General features: G+C 32.8%; 1 protein-coding gene across 2 annotated transcripts in view; it reads right to left on the minus strand.

The window, feature by feature from the left end:
* Positions 1-549: 549 nt before the first annotated feature.
* The window catches only part of LOC132735325 (uncharacterized), a 50,316-nt gene continuing 26,798 nt past the window's right edge, over positions 550-24,067 (minus strand). Inside the window, exons 2-16 of one of the 2 annotated variants that reach the window (XM_060722266.1) lie at positions 22,361-22,691; positions 16,377-16,441; positions 16,084-16,158; positions 15,792-15,871; positions 14,823-14,943; positions 10,662-10,753; positions 10,335-10,461; positions 9,691-9,807; positions 5,484-5,691; positions 4,934-4,998; positions 4,555-4,662; positions 3,183-3,359; positions 2,703-2,791; positions 1,886-2,027; positions 550-1,305 (exon numbers count right to left, since the gene is read on the minus strand). In XM_060722266.1, the coding sequence (XP_060578249.1) occupies positions 1,022-1,305; positions 1,886-2,027; positions 2,703-2,791; positions 3,183-3,359; positions 4,555-4,662; positions 4,934-4,998; positions 5,484-5,691; positions 9,691-9,807; positions 10,335-10,461; positions 10,662-10,753; positions 14,823-14,943; positions 15,792-15,871; positions 16,084-16,158; positions 16,377-16,441; positions 22,361-22,691 (2,081 nt within the window). In that variant the 3' untranslated portion in view covers positions 550-1,021. Of the gene's footprint in view, positions 1,306-1,885; positions 2,028-2,702; positions 2,792-3,182; positions 3,360-4,554; positions 4,663-4,933; positions 4,999-5,483; positions 5,692-9,690; positions 9,808-10,334; positions 10,462-10,661; positions 10,754-14,822; positions 14,944-15,791; positions 15,872-16,083; positions 16,159-16,376; positions 16,442-22,360; positions 22,695-24,067 lie in introns of both variants that reach the window. The other variant, XM_060722265.1, reaches the window with a different exon arrangement.

Raw genomic sequence — 24,067 nt, forward strand, 5'->3', positions numbered from 1 at the left:
ACAAATAATGCTTTTTGGAACTTACAATATTGATAAACTTAATTTGAGCATCATACTTATGATATAAAACCATAAAAATATTGTGTAACAGGAAGGATCTTTAACAAAATCATTGCAAAAAGTCTTTTAAAATTACATTATTCAAAGCATGGCACTGTCAAGGTATCTCGTCTTCCCATTCGGGCCAGCTAAATGTCACCTTAATATCTTTAAGGTCTTTAGATCTTTCTCTTTTTTTTCGTTGGCTAATCAATGAGCATATTAGTTATACTTGTTTTCTGTAGGACATCATGTGTGAATCTGAATTGTTGAAACTGTCTTTGAAGTGCAACTTTAAAATACAAAAAATTATATCTTTAAATTATTATGTAGCACTTTCTATTTCGTTCGCCATTTAGTGCAATGGGGTGTTCATGGCACTATTTGATACAATATGTAACATTACTCATTATTTTCTCATTTTATTATTAACATAAACAATCGACACCGTGTTATAAAGCACATATACTTATACTTATACACACAATTATTACATATGTTTGTATATACAGAGTTTTTTTGGGTATATTTTTGCACATAGTTCACAACTAATATATAATATATAATGTATATACATGTAGGGGCTTATTTACTTACATAAATATAAACACATATATGTGCTACCTACACTTATTTCACTATTAAATAACTATTTCAATTTATATAACGAAGTTTACTAACAGCACAACGTATAAACTATAATTACATTATATACACATGTATGTTATATATTCAACAAATAAGCATCACCAGAAAATTGGTGAATATTTTATACACGTTCATATCTGAAAAGAAGTCTAATCTTTTATCTGAACTCATATTCTTATACATGCCCTTTTGGTTGGCAAATTTTGGGTATGGTCATTCTTTGTATAGAACTCCTTTTTCGGATAATAGTCATTCGGATAAGCATGTATAAAAACGGGGGGAGGGGGAGGGGAGTCAGTTTATCACATAATTTAGCTAAACACTGTCTGTTTTATCATGTTGGAAGAACGCATGAACGCCACATTAAAGTCACGATATAAACTAATGCTGAAAAAATGTTTTCAGATGTTATGTATTTGATAAGAGAATTGCTGTTAAACGTTATGCTGTTAGCTGTTGACTCAAATGACTCCACATATAGCGGATTCTGGTAAACGATATCTGTATTAGGATTATGGTACGGCGGCTGGTCGTTACTATGGTTATATTGTCGGGGGTGTAAAGGGGCGGCCGTCGTTCTGTCACCTATTGTACCCTTACAAAATCTTGATTGGTCCTCTGAAAGCAGAATTTAATGAAAATGACGATGCGTTTATTCGTAATATTATAATAAGGTCTTCAGCCCAAAATACAAGCATGTTTTCATTGTTCAAAGTATTTTTAATTCAAGTTGGATCGTATCATATTCAATCAATTAGGATAAATGATATAACCAGACAGTTCTGGTGTTTCTTTTATGCTCAGTGAAGAAATGTGGTGCAATAAAAGGATATGTGGCAACTTGTGAGTGCACTGCAGTTATTGCACTGTCTGTGAAATGTTATACGCAACACATTAGCATTCTTATTCAGATTTTAACAACACTTTTAATGTAAATTTGATGAATTTGATGAATTCAAACACACAATAAGTATGTAAAAAATCCCGCAAAAAGCACATATTTAACTGTACAAACTAAACATACGCATTTGTTTATGATTCTAAATTAAGCAATGGAGTTTTAATCCTAAATCAATAGTATGCACTATGGTGTCCTGAATTGGCCATTAAATAGCGCCTGTTGACAAGCTATGAGATGACAGATCGTGTTCATCTTCAATCAAGGTGTTAAGAGGCGTTGATATAAACATGTACTTACCGTCTTGTAAATACAGCAAGACTGCGGGTGTGCTGTCCAAAGCACATGTAGAGTCTGCCAATGTGAAACATTGAGGACTGTCCAGTTTGACCAAGGCCCGATAATTCCATTTCCAGTGACTGCATAAGAAACTTGTTAATACCTAAAATTATTATACAATATATCTATTATAATCATTAAAAAATAAATACAGGTAAAAGTATTCTGTCAGAAGTTGTAGTTGTTGTTGTTGTGCGAGTTTCTTTGTCATCTATATGTGATCAAACCTATGATAATACAGTCTAAATTTTGAAAGAATTGGATGGATGTACAGCAGGATAGACGGACGGACGGAAGAACATTCTAAGGGGATAGACATCTGAGGGGATTTACATTAAAGGTTGTTCCATTGATATTTTTTTTGATCTTTTACATCTTTATACACTTTTTGTCAACGATACAAGCGACTTCTTCCGCCAAAGTATTACTGTGTGTATGGTATGAACCTTATTATGTCAGATTTTACACAAAAACATTCACCCAATCCTCCTATTATAATGTATTGTCCCTTAGATCGGACAAACGGACAAATGTGCCGAAATTTTGAGTTAATTGGCTTTGTCTTTGGTCTAACCAAACAAACCAAACCATTTTCCTCACATACCAGTGCAATTGATTGGTTTATGTGCTTTTCACCTTTTTTATTAATTAAATAATACATGTCTGCTTCCTGGAACTTACCAGCTTGATACACTATTAACAGAAATGCAGTTAAAAAACCAAAGTTACTTATATATAATGAGCAAATTTATAATAATACATGTATCATGATAGATACCCAGCAATTGTAGTTTCCACTAATCATAGATCTTGTAATCAGGTATTGTTCTAAAGGATGATCTTTTAAGAATCCTAGGCATTGTAACTCTGAAATCAAATGGAAAATAATTAAAAATAGCATGACATTTCAATATTATCTTAGTTTACTTACTCTTATGTATCGCTTCAAAGTTAAAACTGTCTACTTATATTAACTGAACGGAAAACTTATATAACGGTGCTATTTAGTTTAAACATAAGTATATTATTATTTAAGTTTGCCGGTGAAAAAGTTTGAAGCGTGTTTGAACCACTTCGGAGTCCGATTCCTGGAAGTAAGAAGTACTGGTGTTATGCTCGAGTACGAGTAGTGCTGGAACCAATGACCCGCGGGCTGAGGAGCCGAGACCGTAATCACTTGGCAAAAATTTGTCTATTTGTCTAATAAAAAGCCCTGTTTTAAATGTGTATAGTAAATATAATTTATAAACCAGTTTACCCATAGGTGCAGCTAAATTTCTGCACGTGTGAGACCTTAAATTAAGCACTCCTCGTGTCACACATCCGTCCGAATCCCAGTCAGATATTGTACCCGTACACGCCTCGCCATACACCGTGCCATTAAACGGTATAGTGTGTGAAAACCCGCAGTATTCGTCCCTAAGGTGGCCGTCCACTGTAAATAAAAAACACGGGCATTTGTCCCGATTTCATATCTTATATCCATGAAAATAGCCATTCAAAATGAAAGTGTTTTTTCCAGGTGTTTTGGAAAACAAACTATATTCCAACCACTTCATATCCTTTTTGAAAAAAATCTTCATGTATACAGTATACTCTTTAGATAAAGTAAAGACTGTATAATTGTCAATGCTATTTGCAAATAAAAATGCATGACAATTCTTTCTCAAATGATTTAGTTTTCTAATATTATAACGTTTAAAAATTCGAAAATTTTCAACATATTTCCCCCCTATTTCAACATCGGTTGTTGAAGCACTAAAGTGAATAAAGTGATGATAAAAGCTTTAGCACCAAAGCAATAACGCCTTCACCTTTTCTTGCTAATGAAGTTAATTTGATTTTCTTAAAATTACAAAATGATTATTTTATCATAAGTACAGAGAGGATGATTTAATTGTGAAGTCTTACTTCGGAAAAACAACTGATACTGCTTTGGATTAGAATATAATTATTCTACTAAGGATGTCGATCCAGACCAGATTGAACCCAATCATATGTGGTACCAGACCAGGCAAGATACCAGACCAAACTAAGTACCATGCCTGGCGAGGTACCAAATAAGACAAGTTACCAGACAAGATGTGGTAACAGGCTAGACGTTGTACCGTAACAGACGTGGTACAAGACCAGACTAGGTATTTGACTTGATGTCTTTCCAAAATCAGATGTAGTACCAGATAAGACGAGGTACTAGACCAAAAGTTGTACCAGAACAGATATCATACAAGACCAAACGTGGTACCAGATTAGATGTGGTACCAGACCAGATGTGGTACCAGACCACCAGCGTTGCACCAGATCAGATGTCCTACCAGCCCATGTTTGTACCAGAACAGACATGGTACCAGACCAGACGTACGCGTGGTACCACAACAAATGTCGTACCTGACCAGATGTCGTACCAGAACAGGCCTTGTACCAGACAAGATATTGTACCAGATCAGACATGGTACCAGATTAGACGTGCTACTAAACAAGATGTTGTACCAGAACAGACGTGGAACCTGGTACCATGTTTCGCAGTCACCCTTTATTCTAAAAAACGATAAATAGATCTTACATGCAAACGAAATTTTAGCACAAGGCAATTTTGTCAGCATGAAAAGAGTTAATAACTTAATACGTACATATAAGGTTTTTCATGTTACTGCTCCTGTACGGGTCATGTACGGGACTTTTGTGGTCCTCAAAATGACAAAGACTGTCAAATCCAATATCTGTTCTGTAGCTCTTTCCTGGAAAAAAGAACATATTTTATACATATTGAGAATGCTACACAAATACCTTATAAATGCACTTATTTTAAACAAGGTTTTTGAAGCATGGCTTAATCTAAATAATGCATTATACATAAAATAATTGTACATGATTTTTCTTTAATATAAAGATAAGAAAGAATATGAAGATCGTATGCATATATTGATGTAAAATGCGATTTTTTCATTGTCGTTTATCATACACTTAATACTGATAAATGAAAATTATATGAGCAACTTGGTGTCTTACCAACACGGAACTGTAGAATATTGTTGTTTCTTCTATCCAGTTCGAAACATGTGTAACGCATTGAACTGAAAATATGAAAAATGATAAAAACAAAATGAAACAGTGCCAATGTTACAGACTCGGAGTGGAAGTCTGACTTAATCCATAACGCAATAAATTAAAAAAGTTTATGCAGGTATATGCCAAAATTTCATCAAGAGCAGGCCAATCATTGTAATCCATTTTTTTTCTTAAATATTAACCCTTAGCCTACTGGCAGGGACTTGTGCAGACCAGGATTAGCTGACACACCCATATTATAGTCTGCACCGTTTACTGTTTATACAATAAATATTTAGAAAATTTAAACAATTACAAACAGATCAGCCTCCAAAAGATCAATAAAAATGTCAATGCCTTTCAAACATTATTTCAAAATAATATTGAGAAATTTTATGAAAAGTGATGATAATGATGAACGTGATGATGATGATGAAAGTGATGATGATGATGATGATGATGATGATGATGATGATGATAAGGAGGAAGACGATGAAATGACGTTACTAACCAGCCATTGTTGAATACTGTAACTGTTTTGTAGAGTCTGTCACTAAACACACTTTTTTCCTTACATATAAACGTGCCAAACTGTGAGAAACGTATAGCAGTGTCATTTATCTTGACCTCTTCCTTATGAACCGTGTCATAAAACAACCACGTGCCTTGTACACGTGACGCAAAGGGACACAACATGTCAAACGTGTCACTATTTTCAGCTGAAACAAGAAAAAATATTTTTTAACATAAAACAGACACAGTCATGTAACGATTTTATTTAATCATTTTGTTATGAAAGAATAGGCGTTGATTTATTACTACATTAAAAATCACAAGTCAAACACGATTTGATACCAAATACATCAAGTTTTAATTTAGAAGTGTGAAGTTTGAATTGTTACGTTTGAAGTTCAAACTTATGTCTTAGTCATTTGTCTTATTTCACACTTTCATCCTCACACTACACAACTATGACATACCATCAATAATTTGAGTGTTAAGGAATACGTTGATAAATGATATAAGGTTTCAACTTTTTTAAAAAGAATAGTAGTAAATCCTTGACCCATATTTTGCGTTCAATTCAATTAATTAGTAAATGTCAATGTATACTAAAGAAAATTATTATTACAAATTCACAATTTAAAGTGGGTCTACAAAGTATTTCAAATATTGATAAAATAACTAGAAATGTATCAAACTGATATTGTTATAAAATATTTCCTGAAAAATATATTGATGAAAAAGTTCTTAGTGGTTCAGTATGAACATTTATATGATGAACAATGATATTTTGTTCTAGAATATTTTATTATTTCCTATTTATTACATGCTTTTCGGTGGTTTATAGAAATATATCAGTGATATAAAACTTGTAATTTCACTGTTTAAAACAGTGAAATTATCAATTTGATAATTTCATTGTTTTAATTTAAGCCCCTTACGTTGTTGTAGTGAAATACCAGGGTGCACAGTACTGGGAACCAACTTAATGACGTGACGTCGTAAATGACGTCACGTTGTATTATTATTTGGCGTGTTTTTCATTCAATATTAGGTTTTATCACACACCCGTGCCGATTTTGCGACTCCGTAAATATGGTATTGCACGGCCGTGCATATATTTTGACGTGACGTCATTAGCGTTATACAAACATAGTGTAAAGAGCGCTAAATGTTAGCGTTGTACTATAGGCGCGTCAATGAAAAATGACTCTTATTTCACTTTAAACAGTCTTTATTTTGGGTATGTGATAAATAGAATATTAAATTCATGTAAGTTCATTACTGAATTTATTGCACTCGTTGAATAAAATAATATTATGCTCGCCAGAGGCTCGCATAATATAATTTTATTCAACGAGTGCAATAAATTCAGTATTGAACTTACACTCATTCAATATCCTCTATAAATGACTTTATTAAACGTTTCTTTGCATATAATAAAAAGAAAAAAATGTTTAGTTTAGTGTAAGATCGAAATATTTTTCACCTTGTGAACACCAAAACTTCATATTTCACTCGTGGCTGCGCCACTCGTGAAATATACCTTTTGGTGCTCACTCGGTGAAATATATTCCGATCTTACACTGAACTAAACAAATATGAATATATAAATATATAAATATTTGTTATATCAGATCATGTATCTTACACTTACCAGCAACATCCATGCATAATTCTAGGGAAAGCCATGGCTGTCTGATATTGTTCTTTTTCAATTTATTTAACCATTTGGATAATATATGAGTTCACTTCGACTAATTATGAATTGAAAACACCTTCTTATTTAACCGGAATCCATTATGTTAATCCACAGTTACAATATATGAAACCATACCGTCAATGTATGAAACCGAGTTAGCAATATATAAGTTGATTTTCTCAATATATGATTCCAATTCTTCAATATAATTATGGTACCAAAGTAGCCATGTATGGAACCAGATGTCCTTATATGAAACCGAATTATCAATATATTAATTCATTTTTACAATATATGAAACCATTTTATCAATGTATGGAACCAAAGTAGCAATATATGAGTTGGTTATACCAATTATTCAATACATTTGTATATGGAACCAAAGTAGCAATGTATGAAACCAGGTGTCCTTATATGAAACCAAATTATCAATATATTTATTCATTTTTACAATATATGAAACCATTTTATCAATGTATGGAACCAAAGTAGCAATATATGAGTTGGTTATTACAATATATGATACCAATAATTCAATATATGGAACCAAAGTAACAATGTATGGAACCAGGTGTCCTTATATGAAACCAAATTATCAATATATTAATTCATTTTTACAATATATGAAACCATTTTATCAATGTATGGAACCAAAGTATCAATATTTGAGTTGGTTATTACAATTTATGATACCAATTATTCAATATATGGAACCAAAGTAACAATGTATGGAACCAGGTGTCCTTACATGAAACCAAATTATCAATATATTAATTCATTTTTACAATATATGAAACCATTTTATCAATGTATGGAGCCGTAGTATCAATATATAAGTTGATTATCACATTATATGATACCAGATCTTCAATATATGGATCCAAGTAAGTCATGTATGGAACCAGATGCCCTTATATGAAACCGAATTATTGATATATTAAATCAATTTTACAATATATGAAACCAGTTTATCAATATATGTAACCGAAGTAGCAATATATGAGTTGATTTTCACATTATATGATACCAGTTCTTCAATATATGATACCAAAGTAGCAATATATTGAACCAAAATGTCATTATATTAACGGGACTTTTTTTAAAGGCTGTATTCTATCCTTGCACCGGTATTACAGTTTCGCGCCAATATTCCTTGTTTAAAGAACAGCGTGCTTCACTGACTGCATACTGCACATTTTCTGAATAAGGAAATATTTGAATTTAACGTCACATTCACTTAAAATGGGCTGGGCAGGCAAAACTTATCGTTATATTTGTAGGAGTTGTATGTCATAATTTAAGCTATTGAGTCGTACTGACCATTAACAAAAACATATTTAAAAAATAAGTTCATCTCGACCTTTACCTTTGATCAAAAATAGGCATGGCCAGTAGGACACATCAAGGTTAATCTACTCACAAAGTTTAATATTCAGTCAAATAATAATTGATTTCATGAAAAAGTGTATGCATTGTAATAACAGAACCCAGTGACCTCGGCCTTTAAATTGTTGACTTGAAAATTGCTATCATAGAATGTAACATCAACTTATATACTAGCTGCTACTTTGGTTCCATACATTAACAAAATGGTTTCATATATTGTAAAAATGACTTAATATATTGATAATTCGGTTTCATATAAGGGCATCTGGTTCCATATATGGCTTCTTTGGTACCATATATTGAAGAACTGGTATCATATAAAGTGATAATCAAGTCATATATTGCTACTTTGGTTCCATACATTGATAAATTGGTTTCATATATTGTAAAAATGAATTAATATATTGATAATTTGGTTTCATATAAGGACATCTGGTTCCATATATGGCTATTTTGGTACTATATATTGAAGAATTGGTATCATATAATGTAATAACCAACTCATATATTGCTACTTTGGTTCCATACATTGATAAATTGGTTTCATATATTGTAAAAATGAACTAATACATTGATAATTCGGTTTCATATCATGACATCTGGTTCCATATATGGCTACTTTGGTACCATATATTGAAGAATTGGTATCATATAATGTAATAACCAACTTATATATTTCTACTTTGGTTTCATAAATTGATACATTGGTTTCATATATTGAAAAATGAATTAATATATTGATAATTCGGTTTCATGTAAGGACATCTGGTTCCATACATGGCTACTTTGGTACCATATATTGAAGAATTGGAATCATATATTGAGAAAATCAACTTATATATTGCTAACTCGGTTTCATACACTGACGGTATGGTTTCATATATTGTAACTGTGGATTAATATAATGGATTCCGGTTAAATAAGAAGGTGTTTTCAATTCATATATAGTCGAAGTGAACTCATATATTATCCAAATGGTTACATAAATTGAAAAAGAACAATATCAGACAGCCATGGCTTTCCATATAATTCTGTCATGGTTTGATGTCGTGTCTGTTCTTAAAAACAGTAATTATTTACTATATCACAGACCTTCCATTATAGAACAATTCACTTTAATACTTACTACATTTCTTGCACGACCGTTGGCAATGAACTGCGTATTTCTCTTCCTTTTTGCACTGTCCTTTCTTCTCAACCATGTGGCATCTCTCAGTATTATCATCAACACATTTATCAGGTGCTAAAGTATCAAATTATTAAGAATATATCCAAGGTATTCCTACACATTTTTTTTGTTCTACATTAATGCAGTAATTCCATATACAGCTGGATTGTTGATGAAGAAAAGTCCTCACAATATGCCTCAGAAATGAGTAAATTTTTGCTTATTAATAAAGGGCAAACATGAATTTTATACTGTTTTTAAAATGGTTTTAGAGGATGTCAGATGCTTGTTACGTGAATAAAGTAGCGATAAATGTAAAATAATGTGTGATAAAAGAATAAAGTAGCAAAATGTAAACAAATTAGTATTTTGACTTACATACAAAATACTTATAATGCACTATAACTGCACTTATTGTCAAAAAGCAACAGATGAAAAAAAGATAGTTCAACTGGCAAATTATAACTTTTTGGACCAAAATTAAAAGCTTTTGAGAAATAAAAGTATTCCTAAGGTGATATAGGTCTTTAAACAGTAAAAAAGTTGTTTTTACTTATTTAGAACATTTGTATAAATATGGTTTGATAAAGATAAAAATAAACCTATTGTATTCATTTCCAGTTCATGATACTCTATTCCAGTCGGTGGCATACCGTCTTCTTGCAAGGGGCAAATAACACTGAAGTATACCATCACCTGAAAACTCTGAGTAATTTCCCTTGGAAAACGCTGAAAGAAAGTGAAATTCAGGCAAAGTGAAAATCAGGCAAACGATTTTTGTGACTAAGTAATAAGTAAACATGTGTATTTGTTTATATGACGAAGTAAATTAATTCTCCATTTTTTAAAGTTTCTATTCAAGAAACAATAATAATTATATTTTCAGTTACGCATACTACGAAGAAAACTTTTACTTTTCTGAAACTTACGAGACAGAACTGGGGCTCGCCGTTAGCGTCACCGACAACGAGGAACGTGTAATATAACTCTTGCCAACCAGCCCAACAATAAAACCGTGACACTGAAATAAGAAAAATATTAACATATTGCTTGATACTACACACATTTGATTTAACCAAATAAATTTTGCCGTTCTTCGTCATTTTCTGTGTCGTTCAATCAATTTTTTATACAGGCTTATATAAAACCTGTCGAAAATATGCTATAAATCGCGTTCCATAGACTCGTGTGATATGTCTTTTAATTAAAAGTGATGTTATAAACATGTATAAATTACCCATTCCAGGAAGTTTCATTATGGATACCATATGTAAATAACATATTTTTACAATATATAAATTTCTGCAATAGTTATTTGTATAAATGTAACTTCAAAATAGTCAATCACATTTACAGCTGTATTTCAGATGTTATAAACAGTACTAACATTATCAAAGTTCTTCCGAAACCACGAACACATTAAAGGCCAATTATACCCCAGAAATGTGTTCATTTCATTTCTCAAAAACTTTTTTTAATTTTTGGTATCTTGTTACAGTTTCCAAAAAATAATACCCATTTGCTATATACATGAGTCATCTTCTGCTGATTTTGTTATGTTGGCAATAGGTATAATCACAGTTAATTGGTATTTTTGTATAGAAGTCAAAATACAACTTTGTTTACATTTTGCTACTTTTTACAACACATTACTACATGTTCAGTGCTACTTCATCAGTTGTTAAACATCTAACATGCCAATTGCTCTTAATCCATTATTAAAACATTATTAAACAAATAAAATGACATTTCTAAAGAATTAAAAAAATATTGATTTCTGAAGCATAATGTGCCTTTAAGAAGTATATTTATTAATTCACTTCAACAGGAAAGTGTCGTTGAAACAGTGGAATTATGTGACATCATTTACGCGGTTTGTGACGTTGTTGACGGATGAACAAATTAACAAGGGAGTTTGTTTATTAAAGAAATTAAACATTTGCTTGAAATCAGACTCATATATATTTTATAAATTTTTTCCCGCTATTATACTTTTTATAGTCTTATTAGCTCTTTCTCCAGATTTTTATGACAAGTTTTTATTCATTTTTTTTTTCAATTGTACTTTCAACAGTTACAAGAGTCTGAAAATCTTTCTAAATCTTGCGACATTGTTGGGACTTAGAAATTGTAAATTGGTTTCAAACGGTAGGTGTAATAGGATAATTAGTTTGAGACAATTTTAGTGTTACAAGCTCCGCTTCCCGCATCATTTGTCGGTGTTTTACATAAAAAGCTACCAGCAAGTGAAAATAATCAACATTCAGTATAGAAGAACACTGGTGCCTATTTTGGAGACAAAAGTAACGTAATTACACTCACAAAATCTTTATATATACTGAAGATTTAGATTTCCGTGAAGATTTCCTAGAAAATTCTCTATTATATTTAAAGTACAATTTTCTTCTTTTATCTAGACTATAATACAAAAAAACCCTAACAATGAAAGTTGTCAAATGAGTAAAATGATAATTTTTCCTTCTTATGGGAAGGAAGAACTATGTTTGTTGAAACTCACAAAGACATGACAAAATAAAACTTCACCTTGAAGTCCAAAGCATGCAGAATGTATGGACCTCGCCATTTTGAATCATGGACTGTGCCATTTTTATATTAGGAAGTTTGACTTTGAGTTAAGATTACAAAGTAAGCTGTTATCATTGAACAAATAAAGCATAGTTTAGTTTTAAAAAAAAAAGCAAATAAGTTATTCATCACCATACATTTATCTTAACTATGATATAAATGTCATTTTTTTTAAAATAATTTCTTCGTTTTCTGTAAAATGCATAGTGACCCCTCCCCCTTGTAATCGACGAGTCTAGAAAATAACATTTAAGGACATGAATGGTGTTGACATTTCCGAGGTCCGTACTCTCAGTGCCTGAAAGGGCGGCTGAACCTTAATTAAGCCTAGAATACATACAATACAACCCCGTTTCAAAGTCAAAGCATTCAACGAACTGTTGTTAGTATTTATACAATTCATAGAAAGAATAAAGAGAGCGTTCGTACAGTGTTATTTACAGAAAATAATCAATTAAGACAATTCTAGGAAGGGAACTGAAGATTCCTCGAAACCAGGTAAAACGAAATAACACAACACACAAAAGCATAGTTGACAATTGTACTCTCGGATAGTCTGTTCATAAGAGATAATAAAAAAAATGCAACATAATCCTCTATGCTTTGACTTTCAAAGCGGCCGCACAAAGTTTATATTATTTCTGAGAAGTCGCTGCGACCAAATATCTATACTATTTTAGAACTTCGCCATTTCAAAACTTCTCATATGTAAACAGTAGCATAAAAGATCGTGTAATAGTAATTAACTTCTTGTTTAAAACTTCAATTTAATTAGGAAAACATTTAATTATGCCCTAATTAAAAAGTAAATAACTTTGACATATCGCTTGCACATGTTTTAACTGACATATCTGTTTGAAAAAAGTTATATTAAAAGGTTTATTATGCCCTAGAAACGTATAGATTCTTATTTCTTAAGAATGGGCAAAAATGAGTTTTGAAATGTTTAAAATAGTGATTTCAGATTATGCTGGATGCTTGTTGTCAGAAGAATGCAGCAACAGAAGAAAAAACGATTGTTTATGTTATTGGCTAATGAGTTACATGTACTTTTTGGAAACTATAAAAGTACAACAAAAACAAAAAGCGATTGTGAAATAAAAATGAAATCGTTTCTGAGGCATACGAGGTATGATCAAAAAGTTCTCGACCCGATTTTTTTCTAGTCACTACACTGGCATTTACACACTATACGGTCGATACCGATATCTTTTCGAGTTATACGCGGTTTTAACATGAAACACACTTTGATCATTATAGGGGTGTGTCATTTAGACCAAATGGAGAAAGTTGAAATCAGAGCCGTCATGGATACACTTAGGAAGGAGTCCCCCTTCTATAGCACTGTGAAAAAATGAGTATCTGAATTTAAGAAGGGCAGAGAGATCATTGGAGATGATGAGCGGCCTGGATGGTCAAAAGAGGCCATCAACGATGAAACTGCCAAAGCTGTGCACGATCTGGTCATGTGCGACAGAAGGCGAGACCTGTGAAGCATTGCTAGGGAAGTGGGAATACGCTTTGGTTCAGTTCAGGCAATTCTGACTGATGTCTATGGCATGTCAAAGGTTTCTGTTAGATGGATCACCAGACAGTTGACTGACGACCAGAAACGAACCAGGCTTGACATTTCAAGATCGTAATTTAATTGTGTACATTGGGTTGAACTTGCAAAGTGGATCATTTGGATTACTGTGGTCAAGATATCTTTTGTCTCGCTACGAGGATGAACCCGATTTTATCCACCGGATCGTAACTCAGGATGAAACATGTGTGTATCACTTCGATCCAGAATCCAAAGAACAGAGCATGCAGTGGAAGCATCCTGGCTCACCCACCCATTCAAGAGAGTGCCATCAGCAGAGAAGATGATGGCTGCAAATTTTTGGGATAGTCAGGGAATAATCATGATTGACTGTCTTGAGCAAGGTCGTTACATAAACGGTGCGTACTATGCAGTTGAATTTAGACGTCTGCGTCAAGAAATCGCACGTAAAAGGAGGGGCAAACTGACTCCTGCACAACAATGCGCCAGCTGACACTTCTCAAGTTGCGATGGCTGCTGCAGCTGACTGTGGCTTTGAAATTCTTCCCCATCCCCCATATTCTCCAGACTTGGCCCCCTCTGACTTCTACCTGTTTCCTTAACTGAAAACCAAGCCTCGTGGTAGACGTTTTGCAAGCAATGAAGGTGTCATGGAGGCGGCCAATGAGTTCCTTGAGGACCAAAATAGAGAGTTCTATTTTCAACTTGGAGCACAGGTGGGCAAAGTGCATTGATGTAGAGGACTATATTGAAAAGTAAGACCATTAGTTGGGTTCTCTGACTACCGGAAGAACTGTTTGATCAATCCTCGTAATAGCTAAGAGTATATTTGAGTGTAACTAAATAGAATGTTAGTATTTGCATAATTATAAAACATCTACATATAATGAGTGGATATTTATTGCACTAGTATTTGACTTCTTTCTATAAACACATTCTTATCAGAAAAAAGTAATACCTTCCGATTTTGATGAAAAGGGGTTACACTGGCTGCCTTTTGGAGCGATGAAATTTAGACCGTCCCCTTTTGCACAGTCGATTTCTAGACGAGATTTTCTCCATTCCTCCTCGCAGAAATCCTGTACAATAGAAAAATAGTTTAACCTGGTCAAAAGATTTTAAATTACACACACAAAAATTACGAATAAGGTGTTGGAAAAGATAGATGGAGAAAAAAAAACTAACTTTATTTATTTATTTTTTAAATTCCTACTTCGATTTTTATTTATTTATGTTTTTTTTAATGGTGTACTGCATGGATGCGTAAATCTGTAAAACACCTTTCATATCACCTATCAGAATAATGAAAACTAATTGTGGTTCAAATAATATATGTTTTGTTTTATATTTTCTGCTCTATTCACTGTTGTCATTACATATGCTTTAGTTTCTTGTTGCTACAAAGTCTTTTGTTAAATGTATTTGCTAATCATAATAAAGCTTTAGTTATGTTATGTTTTTAGTTCTGTTCATTGTGTAAAATACCATTATTATGGGATTATATGCCTGTAAAGGCCTATGATTGTATGTTATTATATGTCTGTAATGGCCCATGACTGGAAATATAATTTATTATTTTCAATACCACAGACTAAGAACATTTCAGTTATTGACAAAATATAATTTATAAATTAATAAACAACAATACAAAAAGAGTTTAATTGAACAGAGGAAAAGAAAAAAAAATAACCAAGACTTGCTTATTTCAAATACCTATTATAATTCTGCACGAAAAGTACGTGTATGCCATTTTAAGTAAAAAAATCAATAATAATTACAATTAAAGGCAAAACAATCTAAACAAACAAAGAAAAAGAAAAAACATCTTCAGAGGTATATTTAACAAACGATTACAATGTGTATATAATGTATTTCTAGCTGCATATATTTTTACGGTTAAACGTCACGACGTCAATAAATATTTTACCTCATTTGTTAGTTTGTTCAACGTCCGGAAGCTAAATCCACCGTTAATTGGACATGTGATCACCTGACGTCTCCATGGAGCTGTACGAAAAAGAAAATGAACTGTTTACAGATACATTTCAATTAATAGACCGTAATTTCAACTATTTTTCACCATGCTTATAGTATCTCTATGTCTGAAGATAATGTAAAATCAATTGTAAAAATTGTAAAATATTAAGCAAAAGACTTCATGATTTGCTTATATATATGCTTTGCCTGGTAAAGCAAAAATAAACAAAATAACAATTTACCGATCCATGGCCACTCTTTCAATTGTAATTGTCGTTCATCACATAAATTTTTATCATTGAATTTACTCTTCTTGCCTGAAATTGGAAAAGGGCATAGATGTGATAAAATTGAAATGCAAAAAGATTTTACATTAAGAAAAATAATCACTTATGATATGAAAATTTGATTATCACAATCATTGCACTCACTTTTTTTAAATATGCATGCCTTTGAATAATGATTTTCTGTCAAAATACTGATATATTCTTCTTTTTAGCTATTTTAAGTATAGAAACAAGAATTTTAAAAATACCTTCCATGATCTGGACGACATTTGTGCTTCTCTGAATAAACTTGACACACAGAAAATATGGACCTCTGCAATGAATGTGGAAGAAAGAAAGAATATTAAAAGATTGGTAAAGTAAAGACAAAAAAGGAAGTGTCTCGTTTTCATGTGCTGATTAAAATTTAGTATGGGACATGCTTGATCCTGGGAAGTTGCCAAATCCATTTGCTTTATGTTATATACTTTTCATTTGTATAATATTTTACATGTTTGTGCCGCAATAAAATATGTTAAAATAGTAATTTAATAAATAAATTAATTTCGTATGCTGATTAATATAAAAATATAACATTGGTATGGGAAGGCTTAATCCTGGGAAGGGCTTAATCTAATGTTGACCAACTCATTTGCTTCATGTTATATACTTTTCATTTGTATATATTTACATGTATGTGCTGCAATAAATATGTGTTCAAACTAAATGTGACAGTAATCTAATAGATAAATTAATGCAATAGATAAAACATCGCGCACTTAAATAGTTTCACTTGTGCAAGGTATCAACACCTAAGCTGTATCTAAAATGTAAACGTCTATTTCGCATTCAACCAGATTAATAATCAGTGCCTGGATTTTTATAAATTGAAGTATATTACACGTAGATACCTCCGAACTCAAACAGAAACTTCAATTTCAATTTGAATGTAAAAGGAAAATAACTAATTTAATGTCACACATTTACATAAGACGTTCTCTCAGAGCGTTCCCGCAGCTTACTTGATGAGGCGTTTGGGATTGCGAATGTTAACAGAACTGTCAAAGAATTGAGTGGAGTAATGAAATATTAAACACACTGTGTCCAGACGATAGTGTGTGACTGCTCTTCATCTCGTGCAAGAGTCGAGTAATAATCACAATGTGGTATTATTACGAGACTCCATGTTTCGTGACCAGAGTGCTTCGCGTTTCTCGCGTAGGGTTATTAGTGTTGCGATATTGCGATAGCAAGTTTGATATACCAATATCACGTGAATAATGTAGTCGGAATTATCAATGACATTGAGTTTTACCGTCCATCCGACTGTCTGTCCGTCCGTCTGTTTGTCTGTTATGATTTCTACAGTGTATCTTCTTTATCCTACTTAATTACTATAACTTTACCTTGGCCATGATAACTTTCATTTAAATCATCAAGAAATTATGTAAATACTATAATACTATAACAGAGTCGACACATGTCTTGTGCTTGATCAAAACGCGTCTTTTAGTCGTTTTCAAGGGCAGGCGTTATCGAAACAGGTCGTGGGGGTAGGGTAAGAAACTCTTAAGTGTAATCGTTGTAAAACGCGTATTACATAACAAAACTATTCAAAACTTATGTAGACAGGACTGATTTAAAGAAAATATGAATGCTAGAGGCATTTTATAGTACAAGTAATATCTGGAGTGTTTTAACCTAATATGGGTATGCTGAAGACGATGAGGGTGGATACCAAGAAAATAAAATTGACCTTAACCTTCAAAAGGTCAATTCAAAATGGCCGCTTGAAAATACTAAAATAGGTCATTAAAACTATGATACAATATGATGCAATTAATTATTCTTGTCAAAATCAAATGATTATTCAATATGATAAGATTTTAATGAGATTGGCCACCAAATTTAGCGATTATAAGCATATATTTCGTAATTAAGATTTTATATTTCGTTAAAACGAAATAATATTTCTAATTGGGAATTATTATCCCGTAAAATCGAATTCAATTTAGGGAGAAAAATGTAGAAAATGTCACTTCAGGTGTTCTGTAATTTTCAACATTATTTGTAGCTATGATTTTTTAAGTTGTTCATTTTGTTTTCATATATTTTGCACTTGGTTTAAAATAAATATTTAAATTTTTTTGTTTTGAAATGTCAAAAAATGTCATTTCAATGCCATAAACACAACACAAACCGAGACAAAAAATGTTTAAGAATATATACTGCGCCCCCCCCCCCCCAAAAAAAAAACACCAAAAAAACAGGTTTTAAAAAAGGCAACAGTAGGAATCGAACTATAGACCTCTCATACATCAGTCAATCACTTAACCGGCTGTGCAACTACAGAAGTAACGATGACGTTTACATTTTTAGCAGATATGACTTTCACTAATATTAGTTTTATAGTTTTTTATTTTATCCTTTAAATGGATTACTGTTTATCCATGAAAATTATATTTAATAATTTCACAGTGAAAAATTATGAATATATAATTTTACACTTTTCAATGACAAAACTACTTTCTTAAGATTTTCCCCATGTGGTACCTCAATTTATTTTTGCTGACAATTCTGACAATGTCAGGCTGTTTCGAGAAAAGCAAAGCTGAAATTGATAAATAACTTAAATGTCAAAAGTAATAAAAAGAAGAAAACTTACTTCTATTCATCTTAATTACCAATCAGGTAATATCGTCTCTAAATTTTTTGTTTGTTTTATTTTTACAGTCTGAAAAATACATTCCTCCCACATGCAAAACTGCTCTTGATGACATTTGGGCATATTTAAGTTTACCATCTTGTTTAAAAATAAGTGACTATTTAATTTGAAATTTAAAGTTAAAGTTAAAAACAAAAACAACAATAACAACACCATATTTTCATCGAGTCAGAAAAATGTCTGAAACCGGAGATTGCTACGTGTGTTTGCTATACAATGGCAGCTCTCGAAAATTTTGGAATTCAGTCACGGTTTTGAGAAAATTCTACAAGAAGATTATCAACATCATTCCGGGTACCCTCCAATAAATTTCCAGGAATATCTTAAAGTAACAGCAAAGTTATTTATACAAATATTACTTGTAAAAAAAAATGGAGTAATATTTTCTTTGACCATATATAAAAGTCACGTGGGTTGACTACATAGTAGAGGTGTTAAAATATAATTGTAATACACCTTTTGTTAGCCATTGAAATAGTATTTTATGTATAAAGGATTTTCAAAAATGGTTATTATTCAGAGCGGGCGCAATGGTGCAGTGGTAACACTGTCTGCCTACAAATCAAGGGGTCGTGAGTTCGATCCCCCGCTACTCCACTGAACGAATAAATGACTACAAGATTGACAAAACCAGGACATAGACACAGAATGACGGTAACGATAGAAACAAGAAAAAACCTTAACGGAACAGGAAACAAGTACCAAAAGTACAAGACCGAAGACGACGACCGATAACAGAAGGAAGAACCGAGACAAGGACTGACAACAAGCGAACAAAAACGAGAACCGCTAACAGAGACAGAGACCTATAACAGAAGTACTGTCAACAAGCAAAAATATACGTCGACCGATAGAAAAAAGAAAAACCCTTAACGGAGCAGTAAACAAGTATCGAAAGTACAAGGCCGACGACGACCGATAACAGAAAAACAGAGACAAGGACCGATAACAGAAGACCTGACAACAAGAGACCTGACAACAAGCTAACAGAGACGTCGACCAATAACAGAAAAACAGAGACAAGGACCGATAACAGAAGACCTGACAACAAGAGACCTGACAACAAGACAACGGAGACGGGGATCAATAACAGAAAAACACAGACGAGGACTGCTGACAGGAGAATAGAGACGGGGATCGATAACAAAGACGCAAACCGATGACAGAAGAATTGACAACAAGAAAACGGAGACCAGGAGTAATTACAGAAGAAAAGAAAAGAGACGAGAACCGATGACAGAATAACGGAGGCCAAAGACGAGAACCGATAACAGAAGAACGAAGACGACGACCAATAACAGAAAAACAGAGACGTGACCCGATGACAGAATAACGAAGAAGAACAAAGACGTCGACAAGAACCGATAACAGAACAAGACAGGAACCGATAACAGAAGAACTGACAACAAGACAACGGAGACAGGGATCGAAAACAGAATAATATACACGAGGACTGATGACAGAAGAATTGACAACCTGAAAACGAAAACACAGGACTGATTACAGAAGAAAAGAGACGAGAAGGGATGACAGAAGAACGGAGAAGAACGAAGACGAGAACCGATAACAAAAAACGAAGCCGACGACCGATAACAAAAAAAAAACAGAGACGAGAACCGATAACAGAACATCTAACAACAAAACAACTGACAGGACCGATTACAGAAAAACGAAAGTCACGACATAACAGAAGAACTGACAGCAGAGAAATGCGAAGAGAACCGATAACAGAAGAACGAAAGTCACGACCAATTATAGAGGAACTGACAGCAGAGAAATGCGACGAGAACATATAACAGAAGAACGAAGACGACAACCGATAATAGAACACCAAAACCCAAGAGTACTCAGAGAAATTAATTAATGTATATTTTGCATGCACACGTTTTAACCCCCTTTTACGCTGTGTAAAAGTATGCATCTGACTAGCCACTCTATATGCGTTCATAGAGTCCCAGATAAAATACATGAAAGCTCTATATCTAGCAGATAGGACAGGAAAGAGTGTAGTGTTCGCTGCGTAAATGCCTTTAAGATTTCAGTACTATCTTTAATATTATTTCTATATTACTATTATATTGGCATTTAGAAAAATGTATGCCATCTTGGATTTTCGGCCATATTGGATTTGTTTTTTTACATGCTTTGTGACACCCCAGTTACACAGAGCCATCGGTGATTGATCGGTAGTTTTTTTAGCCAAATTATGGAGTGAACCGATGACAACGTATTTATCACCGACATCACCTATTGGTCACCTGTTTTCCACCTATCAACTGCTATTGGGGAAAGATAAGTTTCGTCGGTGAAAAATTACCGGTTGGGATTTTTAAACACGTTTAAAATTCTCGATCGGTGAAAATATTTTAAAAATTACCGACGGCAACCTATATCACGAGATGTGCAAGCTCTTAATCACCGATATCGCCGATCGGACAAAGATAACAAAATATGAATCACCGGCCATATCTGACGGAAAATGTTTAACCACTGATGACTAGCTATCAAACACCGATTAATCAGCGTTACGCCCGATTTACAAGCGATAAAAATCAAAAGTATTTCAGCATTTAATCATCGACCCATTCCCGTTTGAGTTTGCTTTCTGTCACCGATGGCCGTTTACACAGAAAACCAGAAATAAAATCACGCATGACAACCGATCATAATAGCGAGTCAATTTAAAATTAAATGACCGATTGGGGACCGACCGTCTGTGTAACTGGGCCATGACAAATTTCAGGCTTTTCCTTTCCTTAAAAGTTTTATTTGATCTATCATCCATTTATGATAAAGAAATTTGGCGGCCATTTTAGTGGTCATTTTAAATGGCCATTTCACTGGTCAAGATCAAGTTTTTCAATTTGGTATCCACCTTTATCGGATTCAGCATACCTTAAATAGGTAAAATACACCAAGATACCACTTGTACTACAAAATGCCTCTAGCATCTTATAAGGAGCCAAACTCTCAAAATCAGTCCTGTCTAATGCAAACATATGCTGGTAATCCATTGACTTTTCAAGAGCATTTTAGCACATGACCATTGCAAGTTACATATTTTAAGTCTGTCCAGCCGATGAAAGTAACAGCACTGTTAGGTTATAATAAAGTGAACCTTGTCGTATGATCATTGTGAATTTATGCATTTTTATATAACATAAAAACTATATTGAAATAAACACTCAGTCCGCTTCCTTGACTAAATATTTAATATGAAAATTGGCAAGCCTATAAACGGGGATGTCAGATAAGATAATTTCGTTATTTTTTTTTTATTTTACATTTTCGTTTTAAAGGTGTCATTCGGTATTTCATGCACCGAAAAATGCGACTGTTCCGTTTTCGGAAAACCTCGCCAATTATCATTGAGTCTTAAGCCGGGCATGTCAAAGCCTATGACATCCCCGTATCATAAACGTGATATTGAATCAAATGCAGTCAGAAGTCATGAGTATAAAAATCATTATTTCGTTTAACAAAGCTATAAAGTAAAACGTTAATTAATCAAGTGTTTGGTTCGCTTACCCTTCTGATCCATATTCTATGACTTTGAAATGATCGAATCTCTCTTCAGTTAAACATGTTCGGTTATGTAGATTTGTTTTCTCTGAGCAACTCCCTTGTATACCGGAAGTTGCTCTGTAATGAACGTGTCTTGACTTCCGGTCACATGGCCATCGATTCTTTGTGCTTTGACTCCATATTAGTGAACCATGCACAAAAACTTCTTGCATTTGTCTTACTTTTGGCTCGTGTCTTAGGTTGAGTAATGACACCTGTGTTGTCCAAGGCATTGGAGATCCTGATTCGTCTATAGGACTTTGTATATATTCTGGGAATGTGCATTCTGTGGTAGCTACTGAAATGAATTAAAATTAGATTAAATTGTGAAGATAAACAACAACTGTAATTGTTATTATTGATTTGCTTGTATATTTTGGACCTGATGCATTTATTTACAAAACACGCCCATACGAATATGTTGAATAAGACTTTAGAAAAGGAGTTGAAGTTGGCAAAAACAAACAACTTGAGCATGCAGCGATTAAAGTGACATTATACCCATGCAAGGGTATTTGATGAACGAGTAATGAATGAGCAGGTGAGAAACAAAAGTTAGCATTTTGACATAATTCTTTTCAATGTTATGATTTTCTTCGCATTAACGACTAAACACAGTGGCTAAAGAAAATTTCTGTAATTATCCTTTGGAAATAACCTGTAAAAATAAAACGTGTTGGACTGTCTTTTTTTTATATTTTAGGCTTCCTTAACTTTTACCAATATCAACAACTTTTGCATAATCACCATTTCAAGAATTTATCTTTTGAATTAATTATATAGTCAATTTGACAATGAAAAAAAATGAGCACAATGTCACCTTAAAGAGAGAAACCCTGATTCATTGCTGATTGGTGTGTAGGTATGAAAGCTTTGTGCTACACATTATCAGCAGAAGTTTCAGTCTTCTCTTCAAATAAGAATAAAGGCTTCTGTTTGCAATTATTATAAAAATGTTTACAAAAACATCTTCTTATATCTCAAGTTTATTCTATCCACAATGCGCGATGGCACATGATGTCAAACGGTGATGTCTAGATATCTGATGAAGGCTATTTAAAGAATTTGTTGACATTGTCATCATTTTATGAATCGATCCTGTCACGCCAAACAATACATTCTCTCTTTAAATTGTAATTAATTTAATGAAATCTCTCCTGCCAATGTTATAGCTCAGTTAATTTGAGTTCATGATATCTACCAAAGTTTGAACTAAACAATTTAAACAAAAACAACCACAACCATAAAAACAGTTTCAAGTTTCAAGTTTCAAATTTATTAGCATCACCAGCAAATCAATTGCCTTTGGCCATTTACAAAGAAAACACATGAAGTATGGCAAAGACATACAATACAGAATAGTATAATAACAATACAAATTCATACAAACAAAAACTTTCATGAAACAGTTAAAGTTTCAAGGGTATATTTACGCAAATTCAAAAGCTTCTTTAATAAATTTCGATAATAAAATCAGTTTCTTTTTGCTGTTACAAGACATAATACTATTAAATTTATTCAAGGAGGCCATGATATGTTACCAAGGATATTCTGTCGAATTTGAGAGTATTTTGTACAACATAGGAGAAAAATGATATTCGGTTTCCTGTTACATTTTGATTACAACATTTTTACATAGACGATTTTCTCTATCTAATCTACTATATCTGC

The sequence above is a fragment of the Ruditapes philippinarum genome, unplaced genomic scaffold (assembly GCF_026571515.1).
Source record: "Ruditapes philippinarum isolate M1 unplaced genomic scaffold, ASM2657151v2 ctg7000_1_1_1_1, whole genome shotgun sequence".
NCBI classification, from domain to species: Eukaryota; Metazoa; Mollusca; class Bivalvia; order Venerida; family Veneridae; genus Ruditapes; species Ruditapes philippinarum.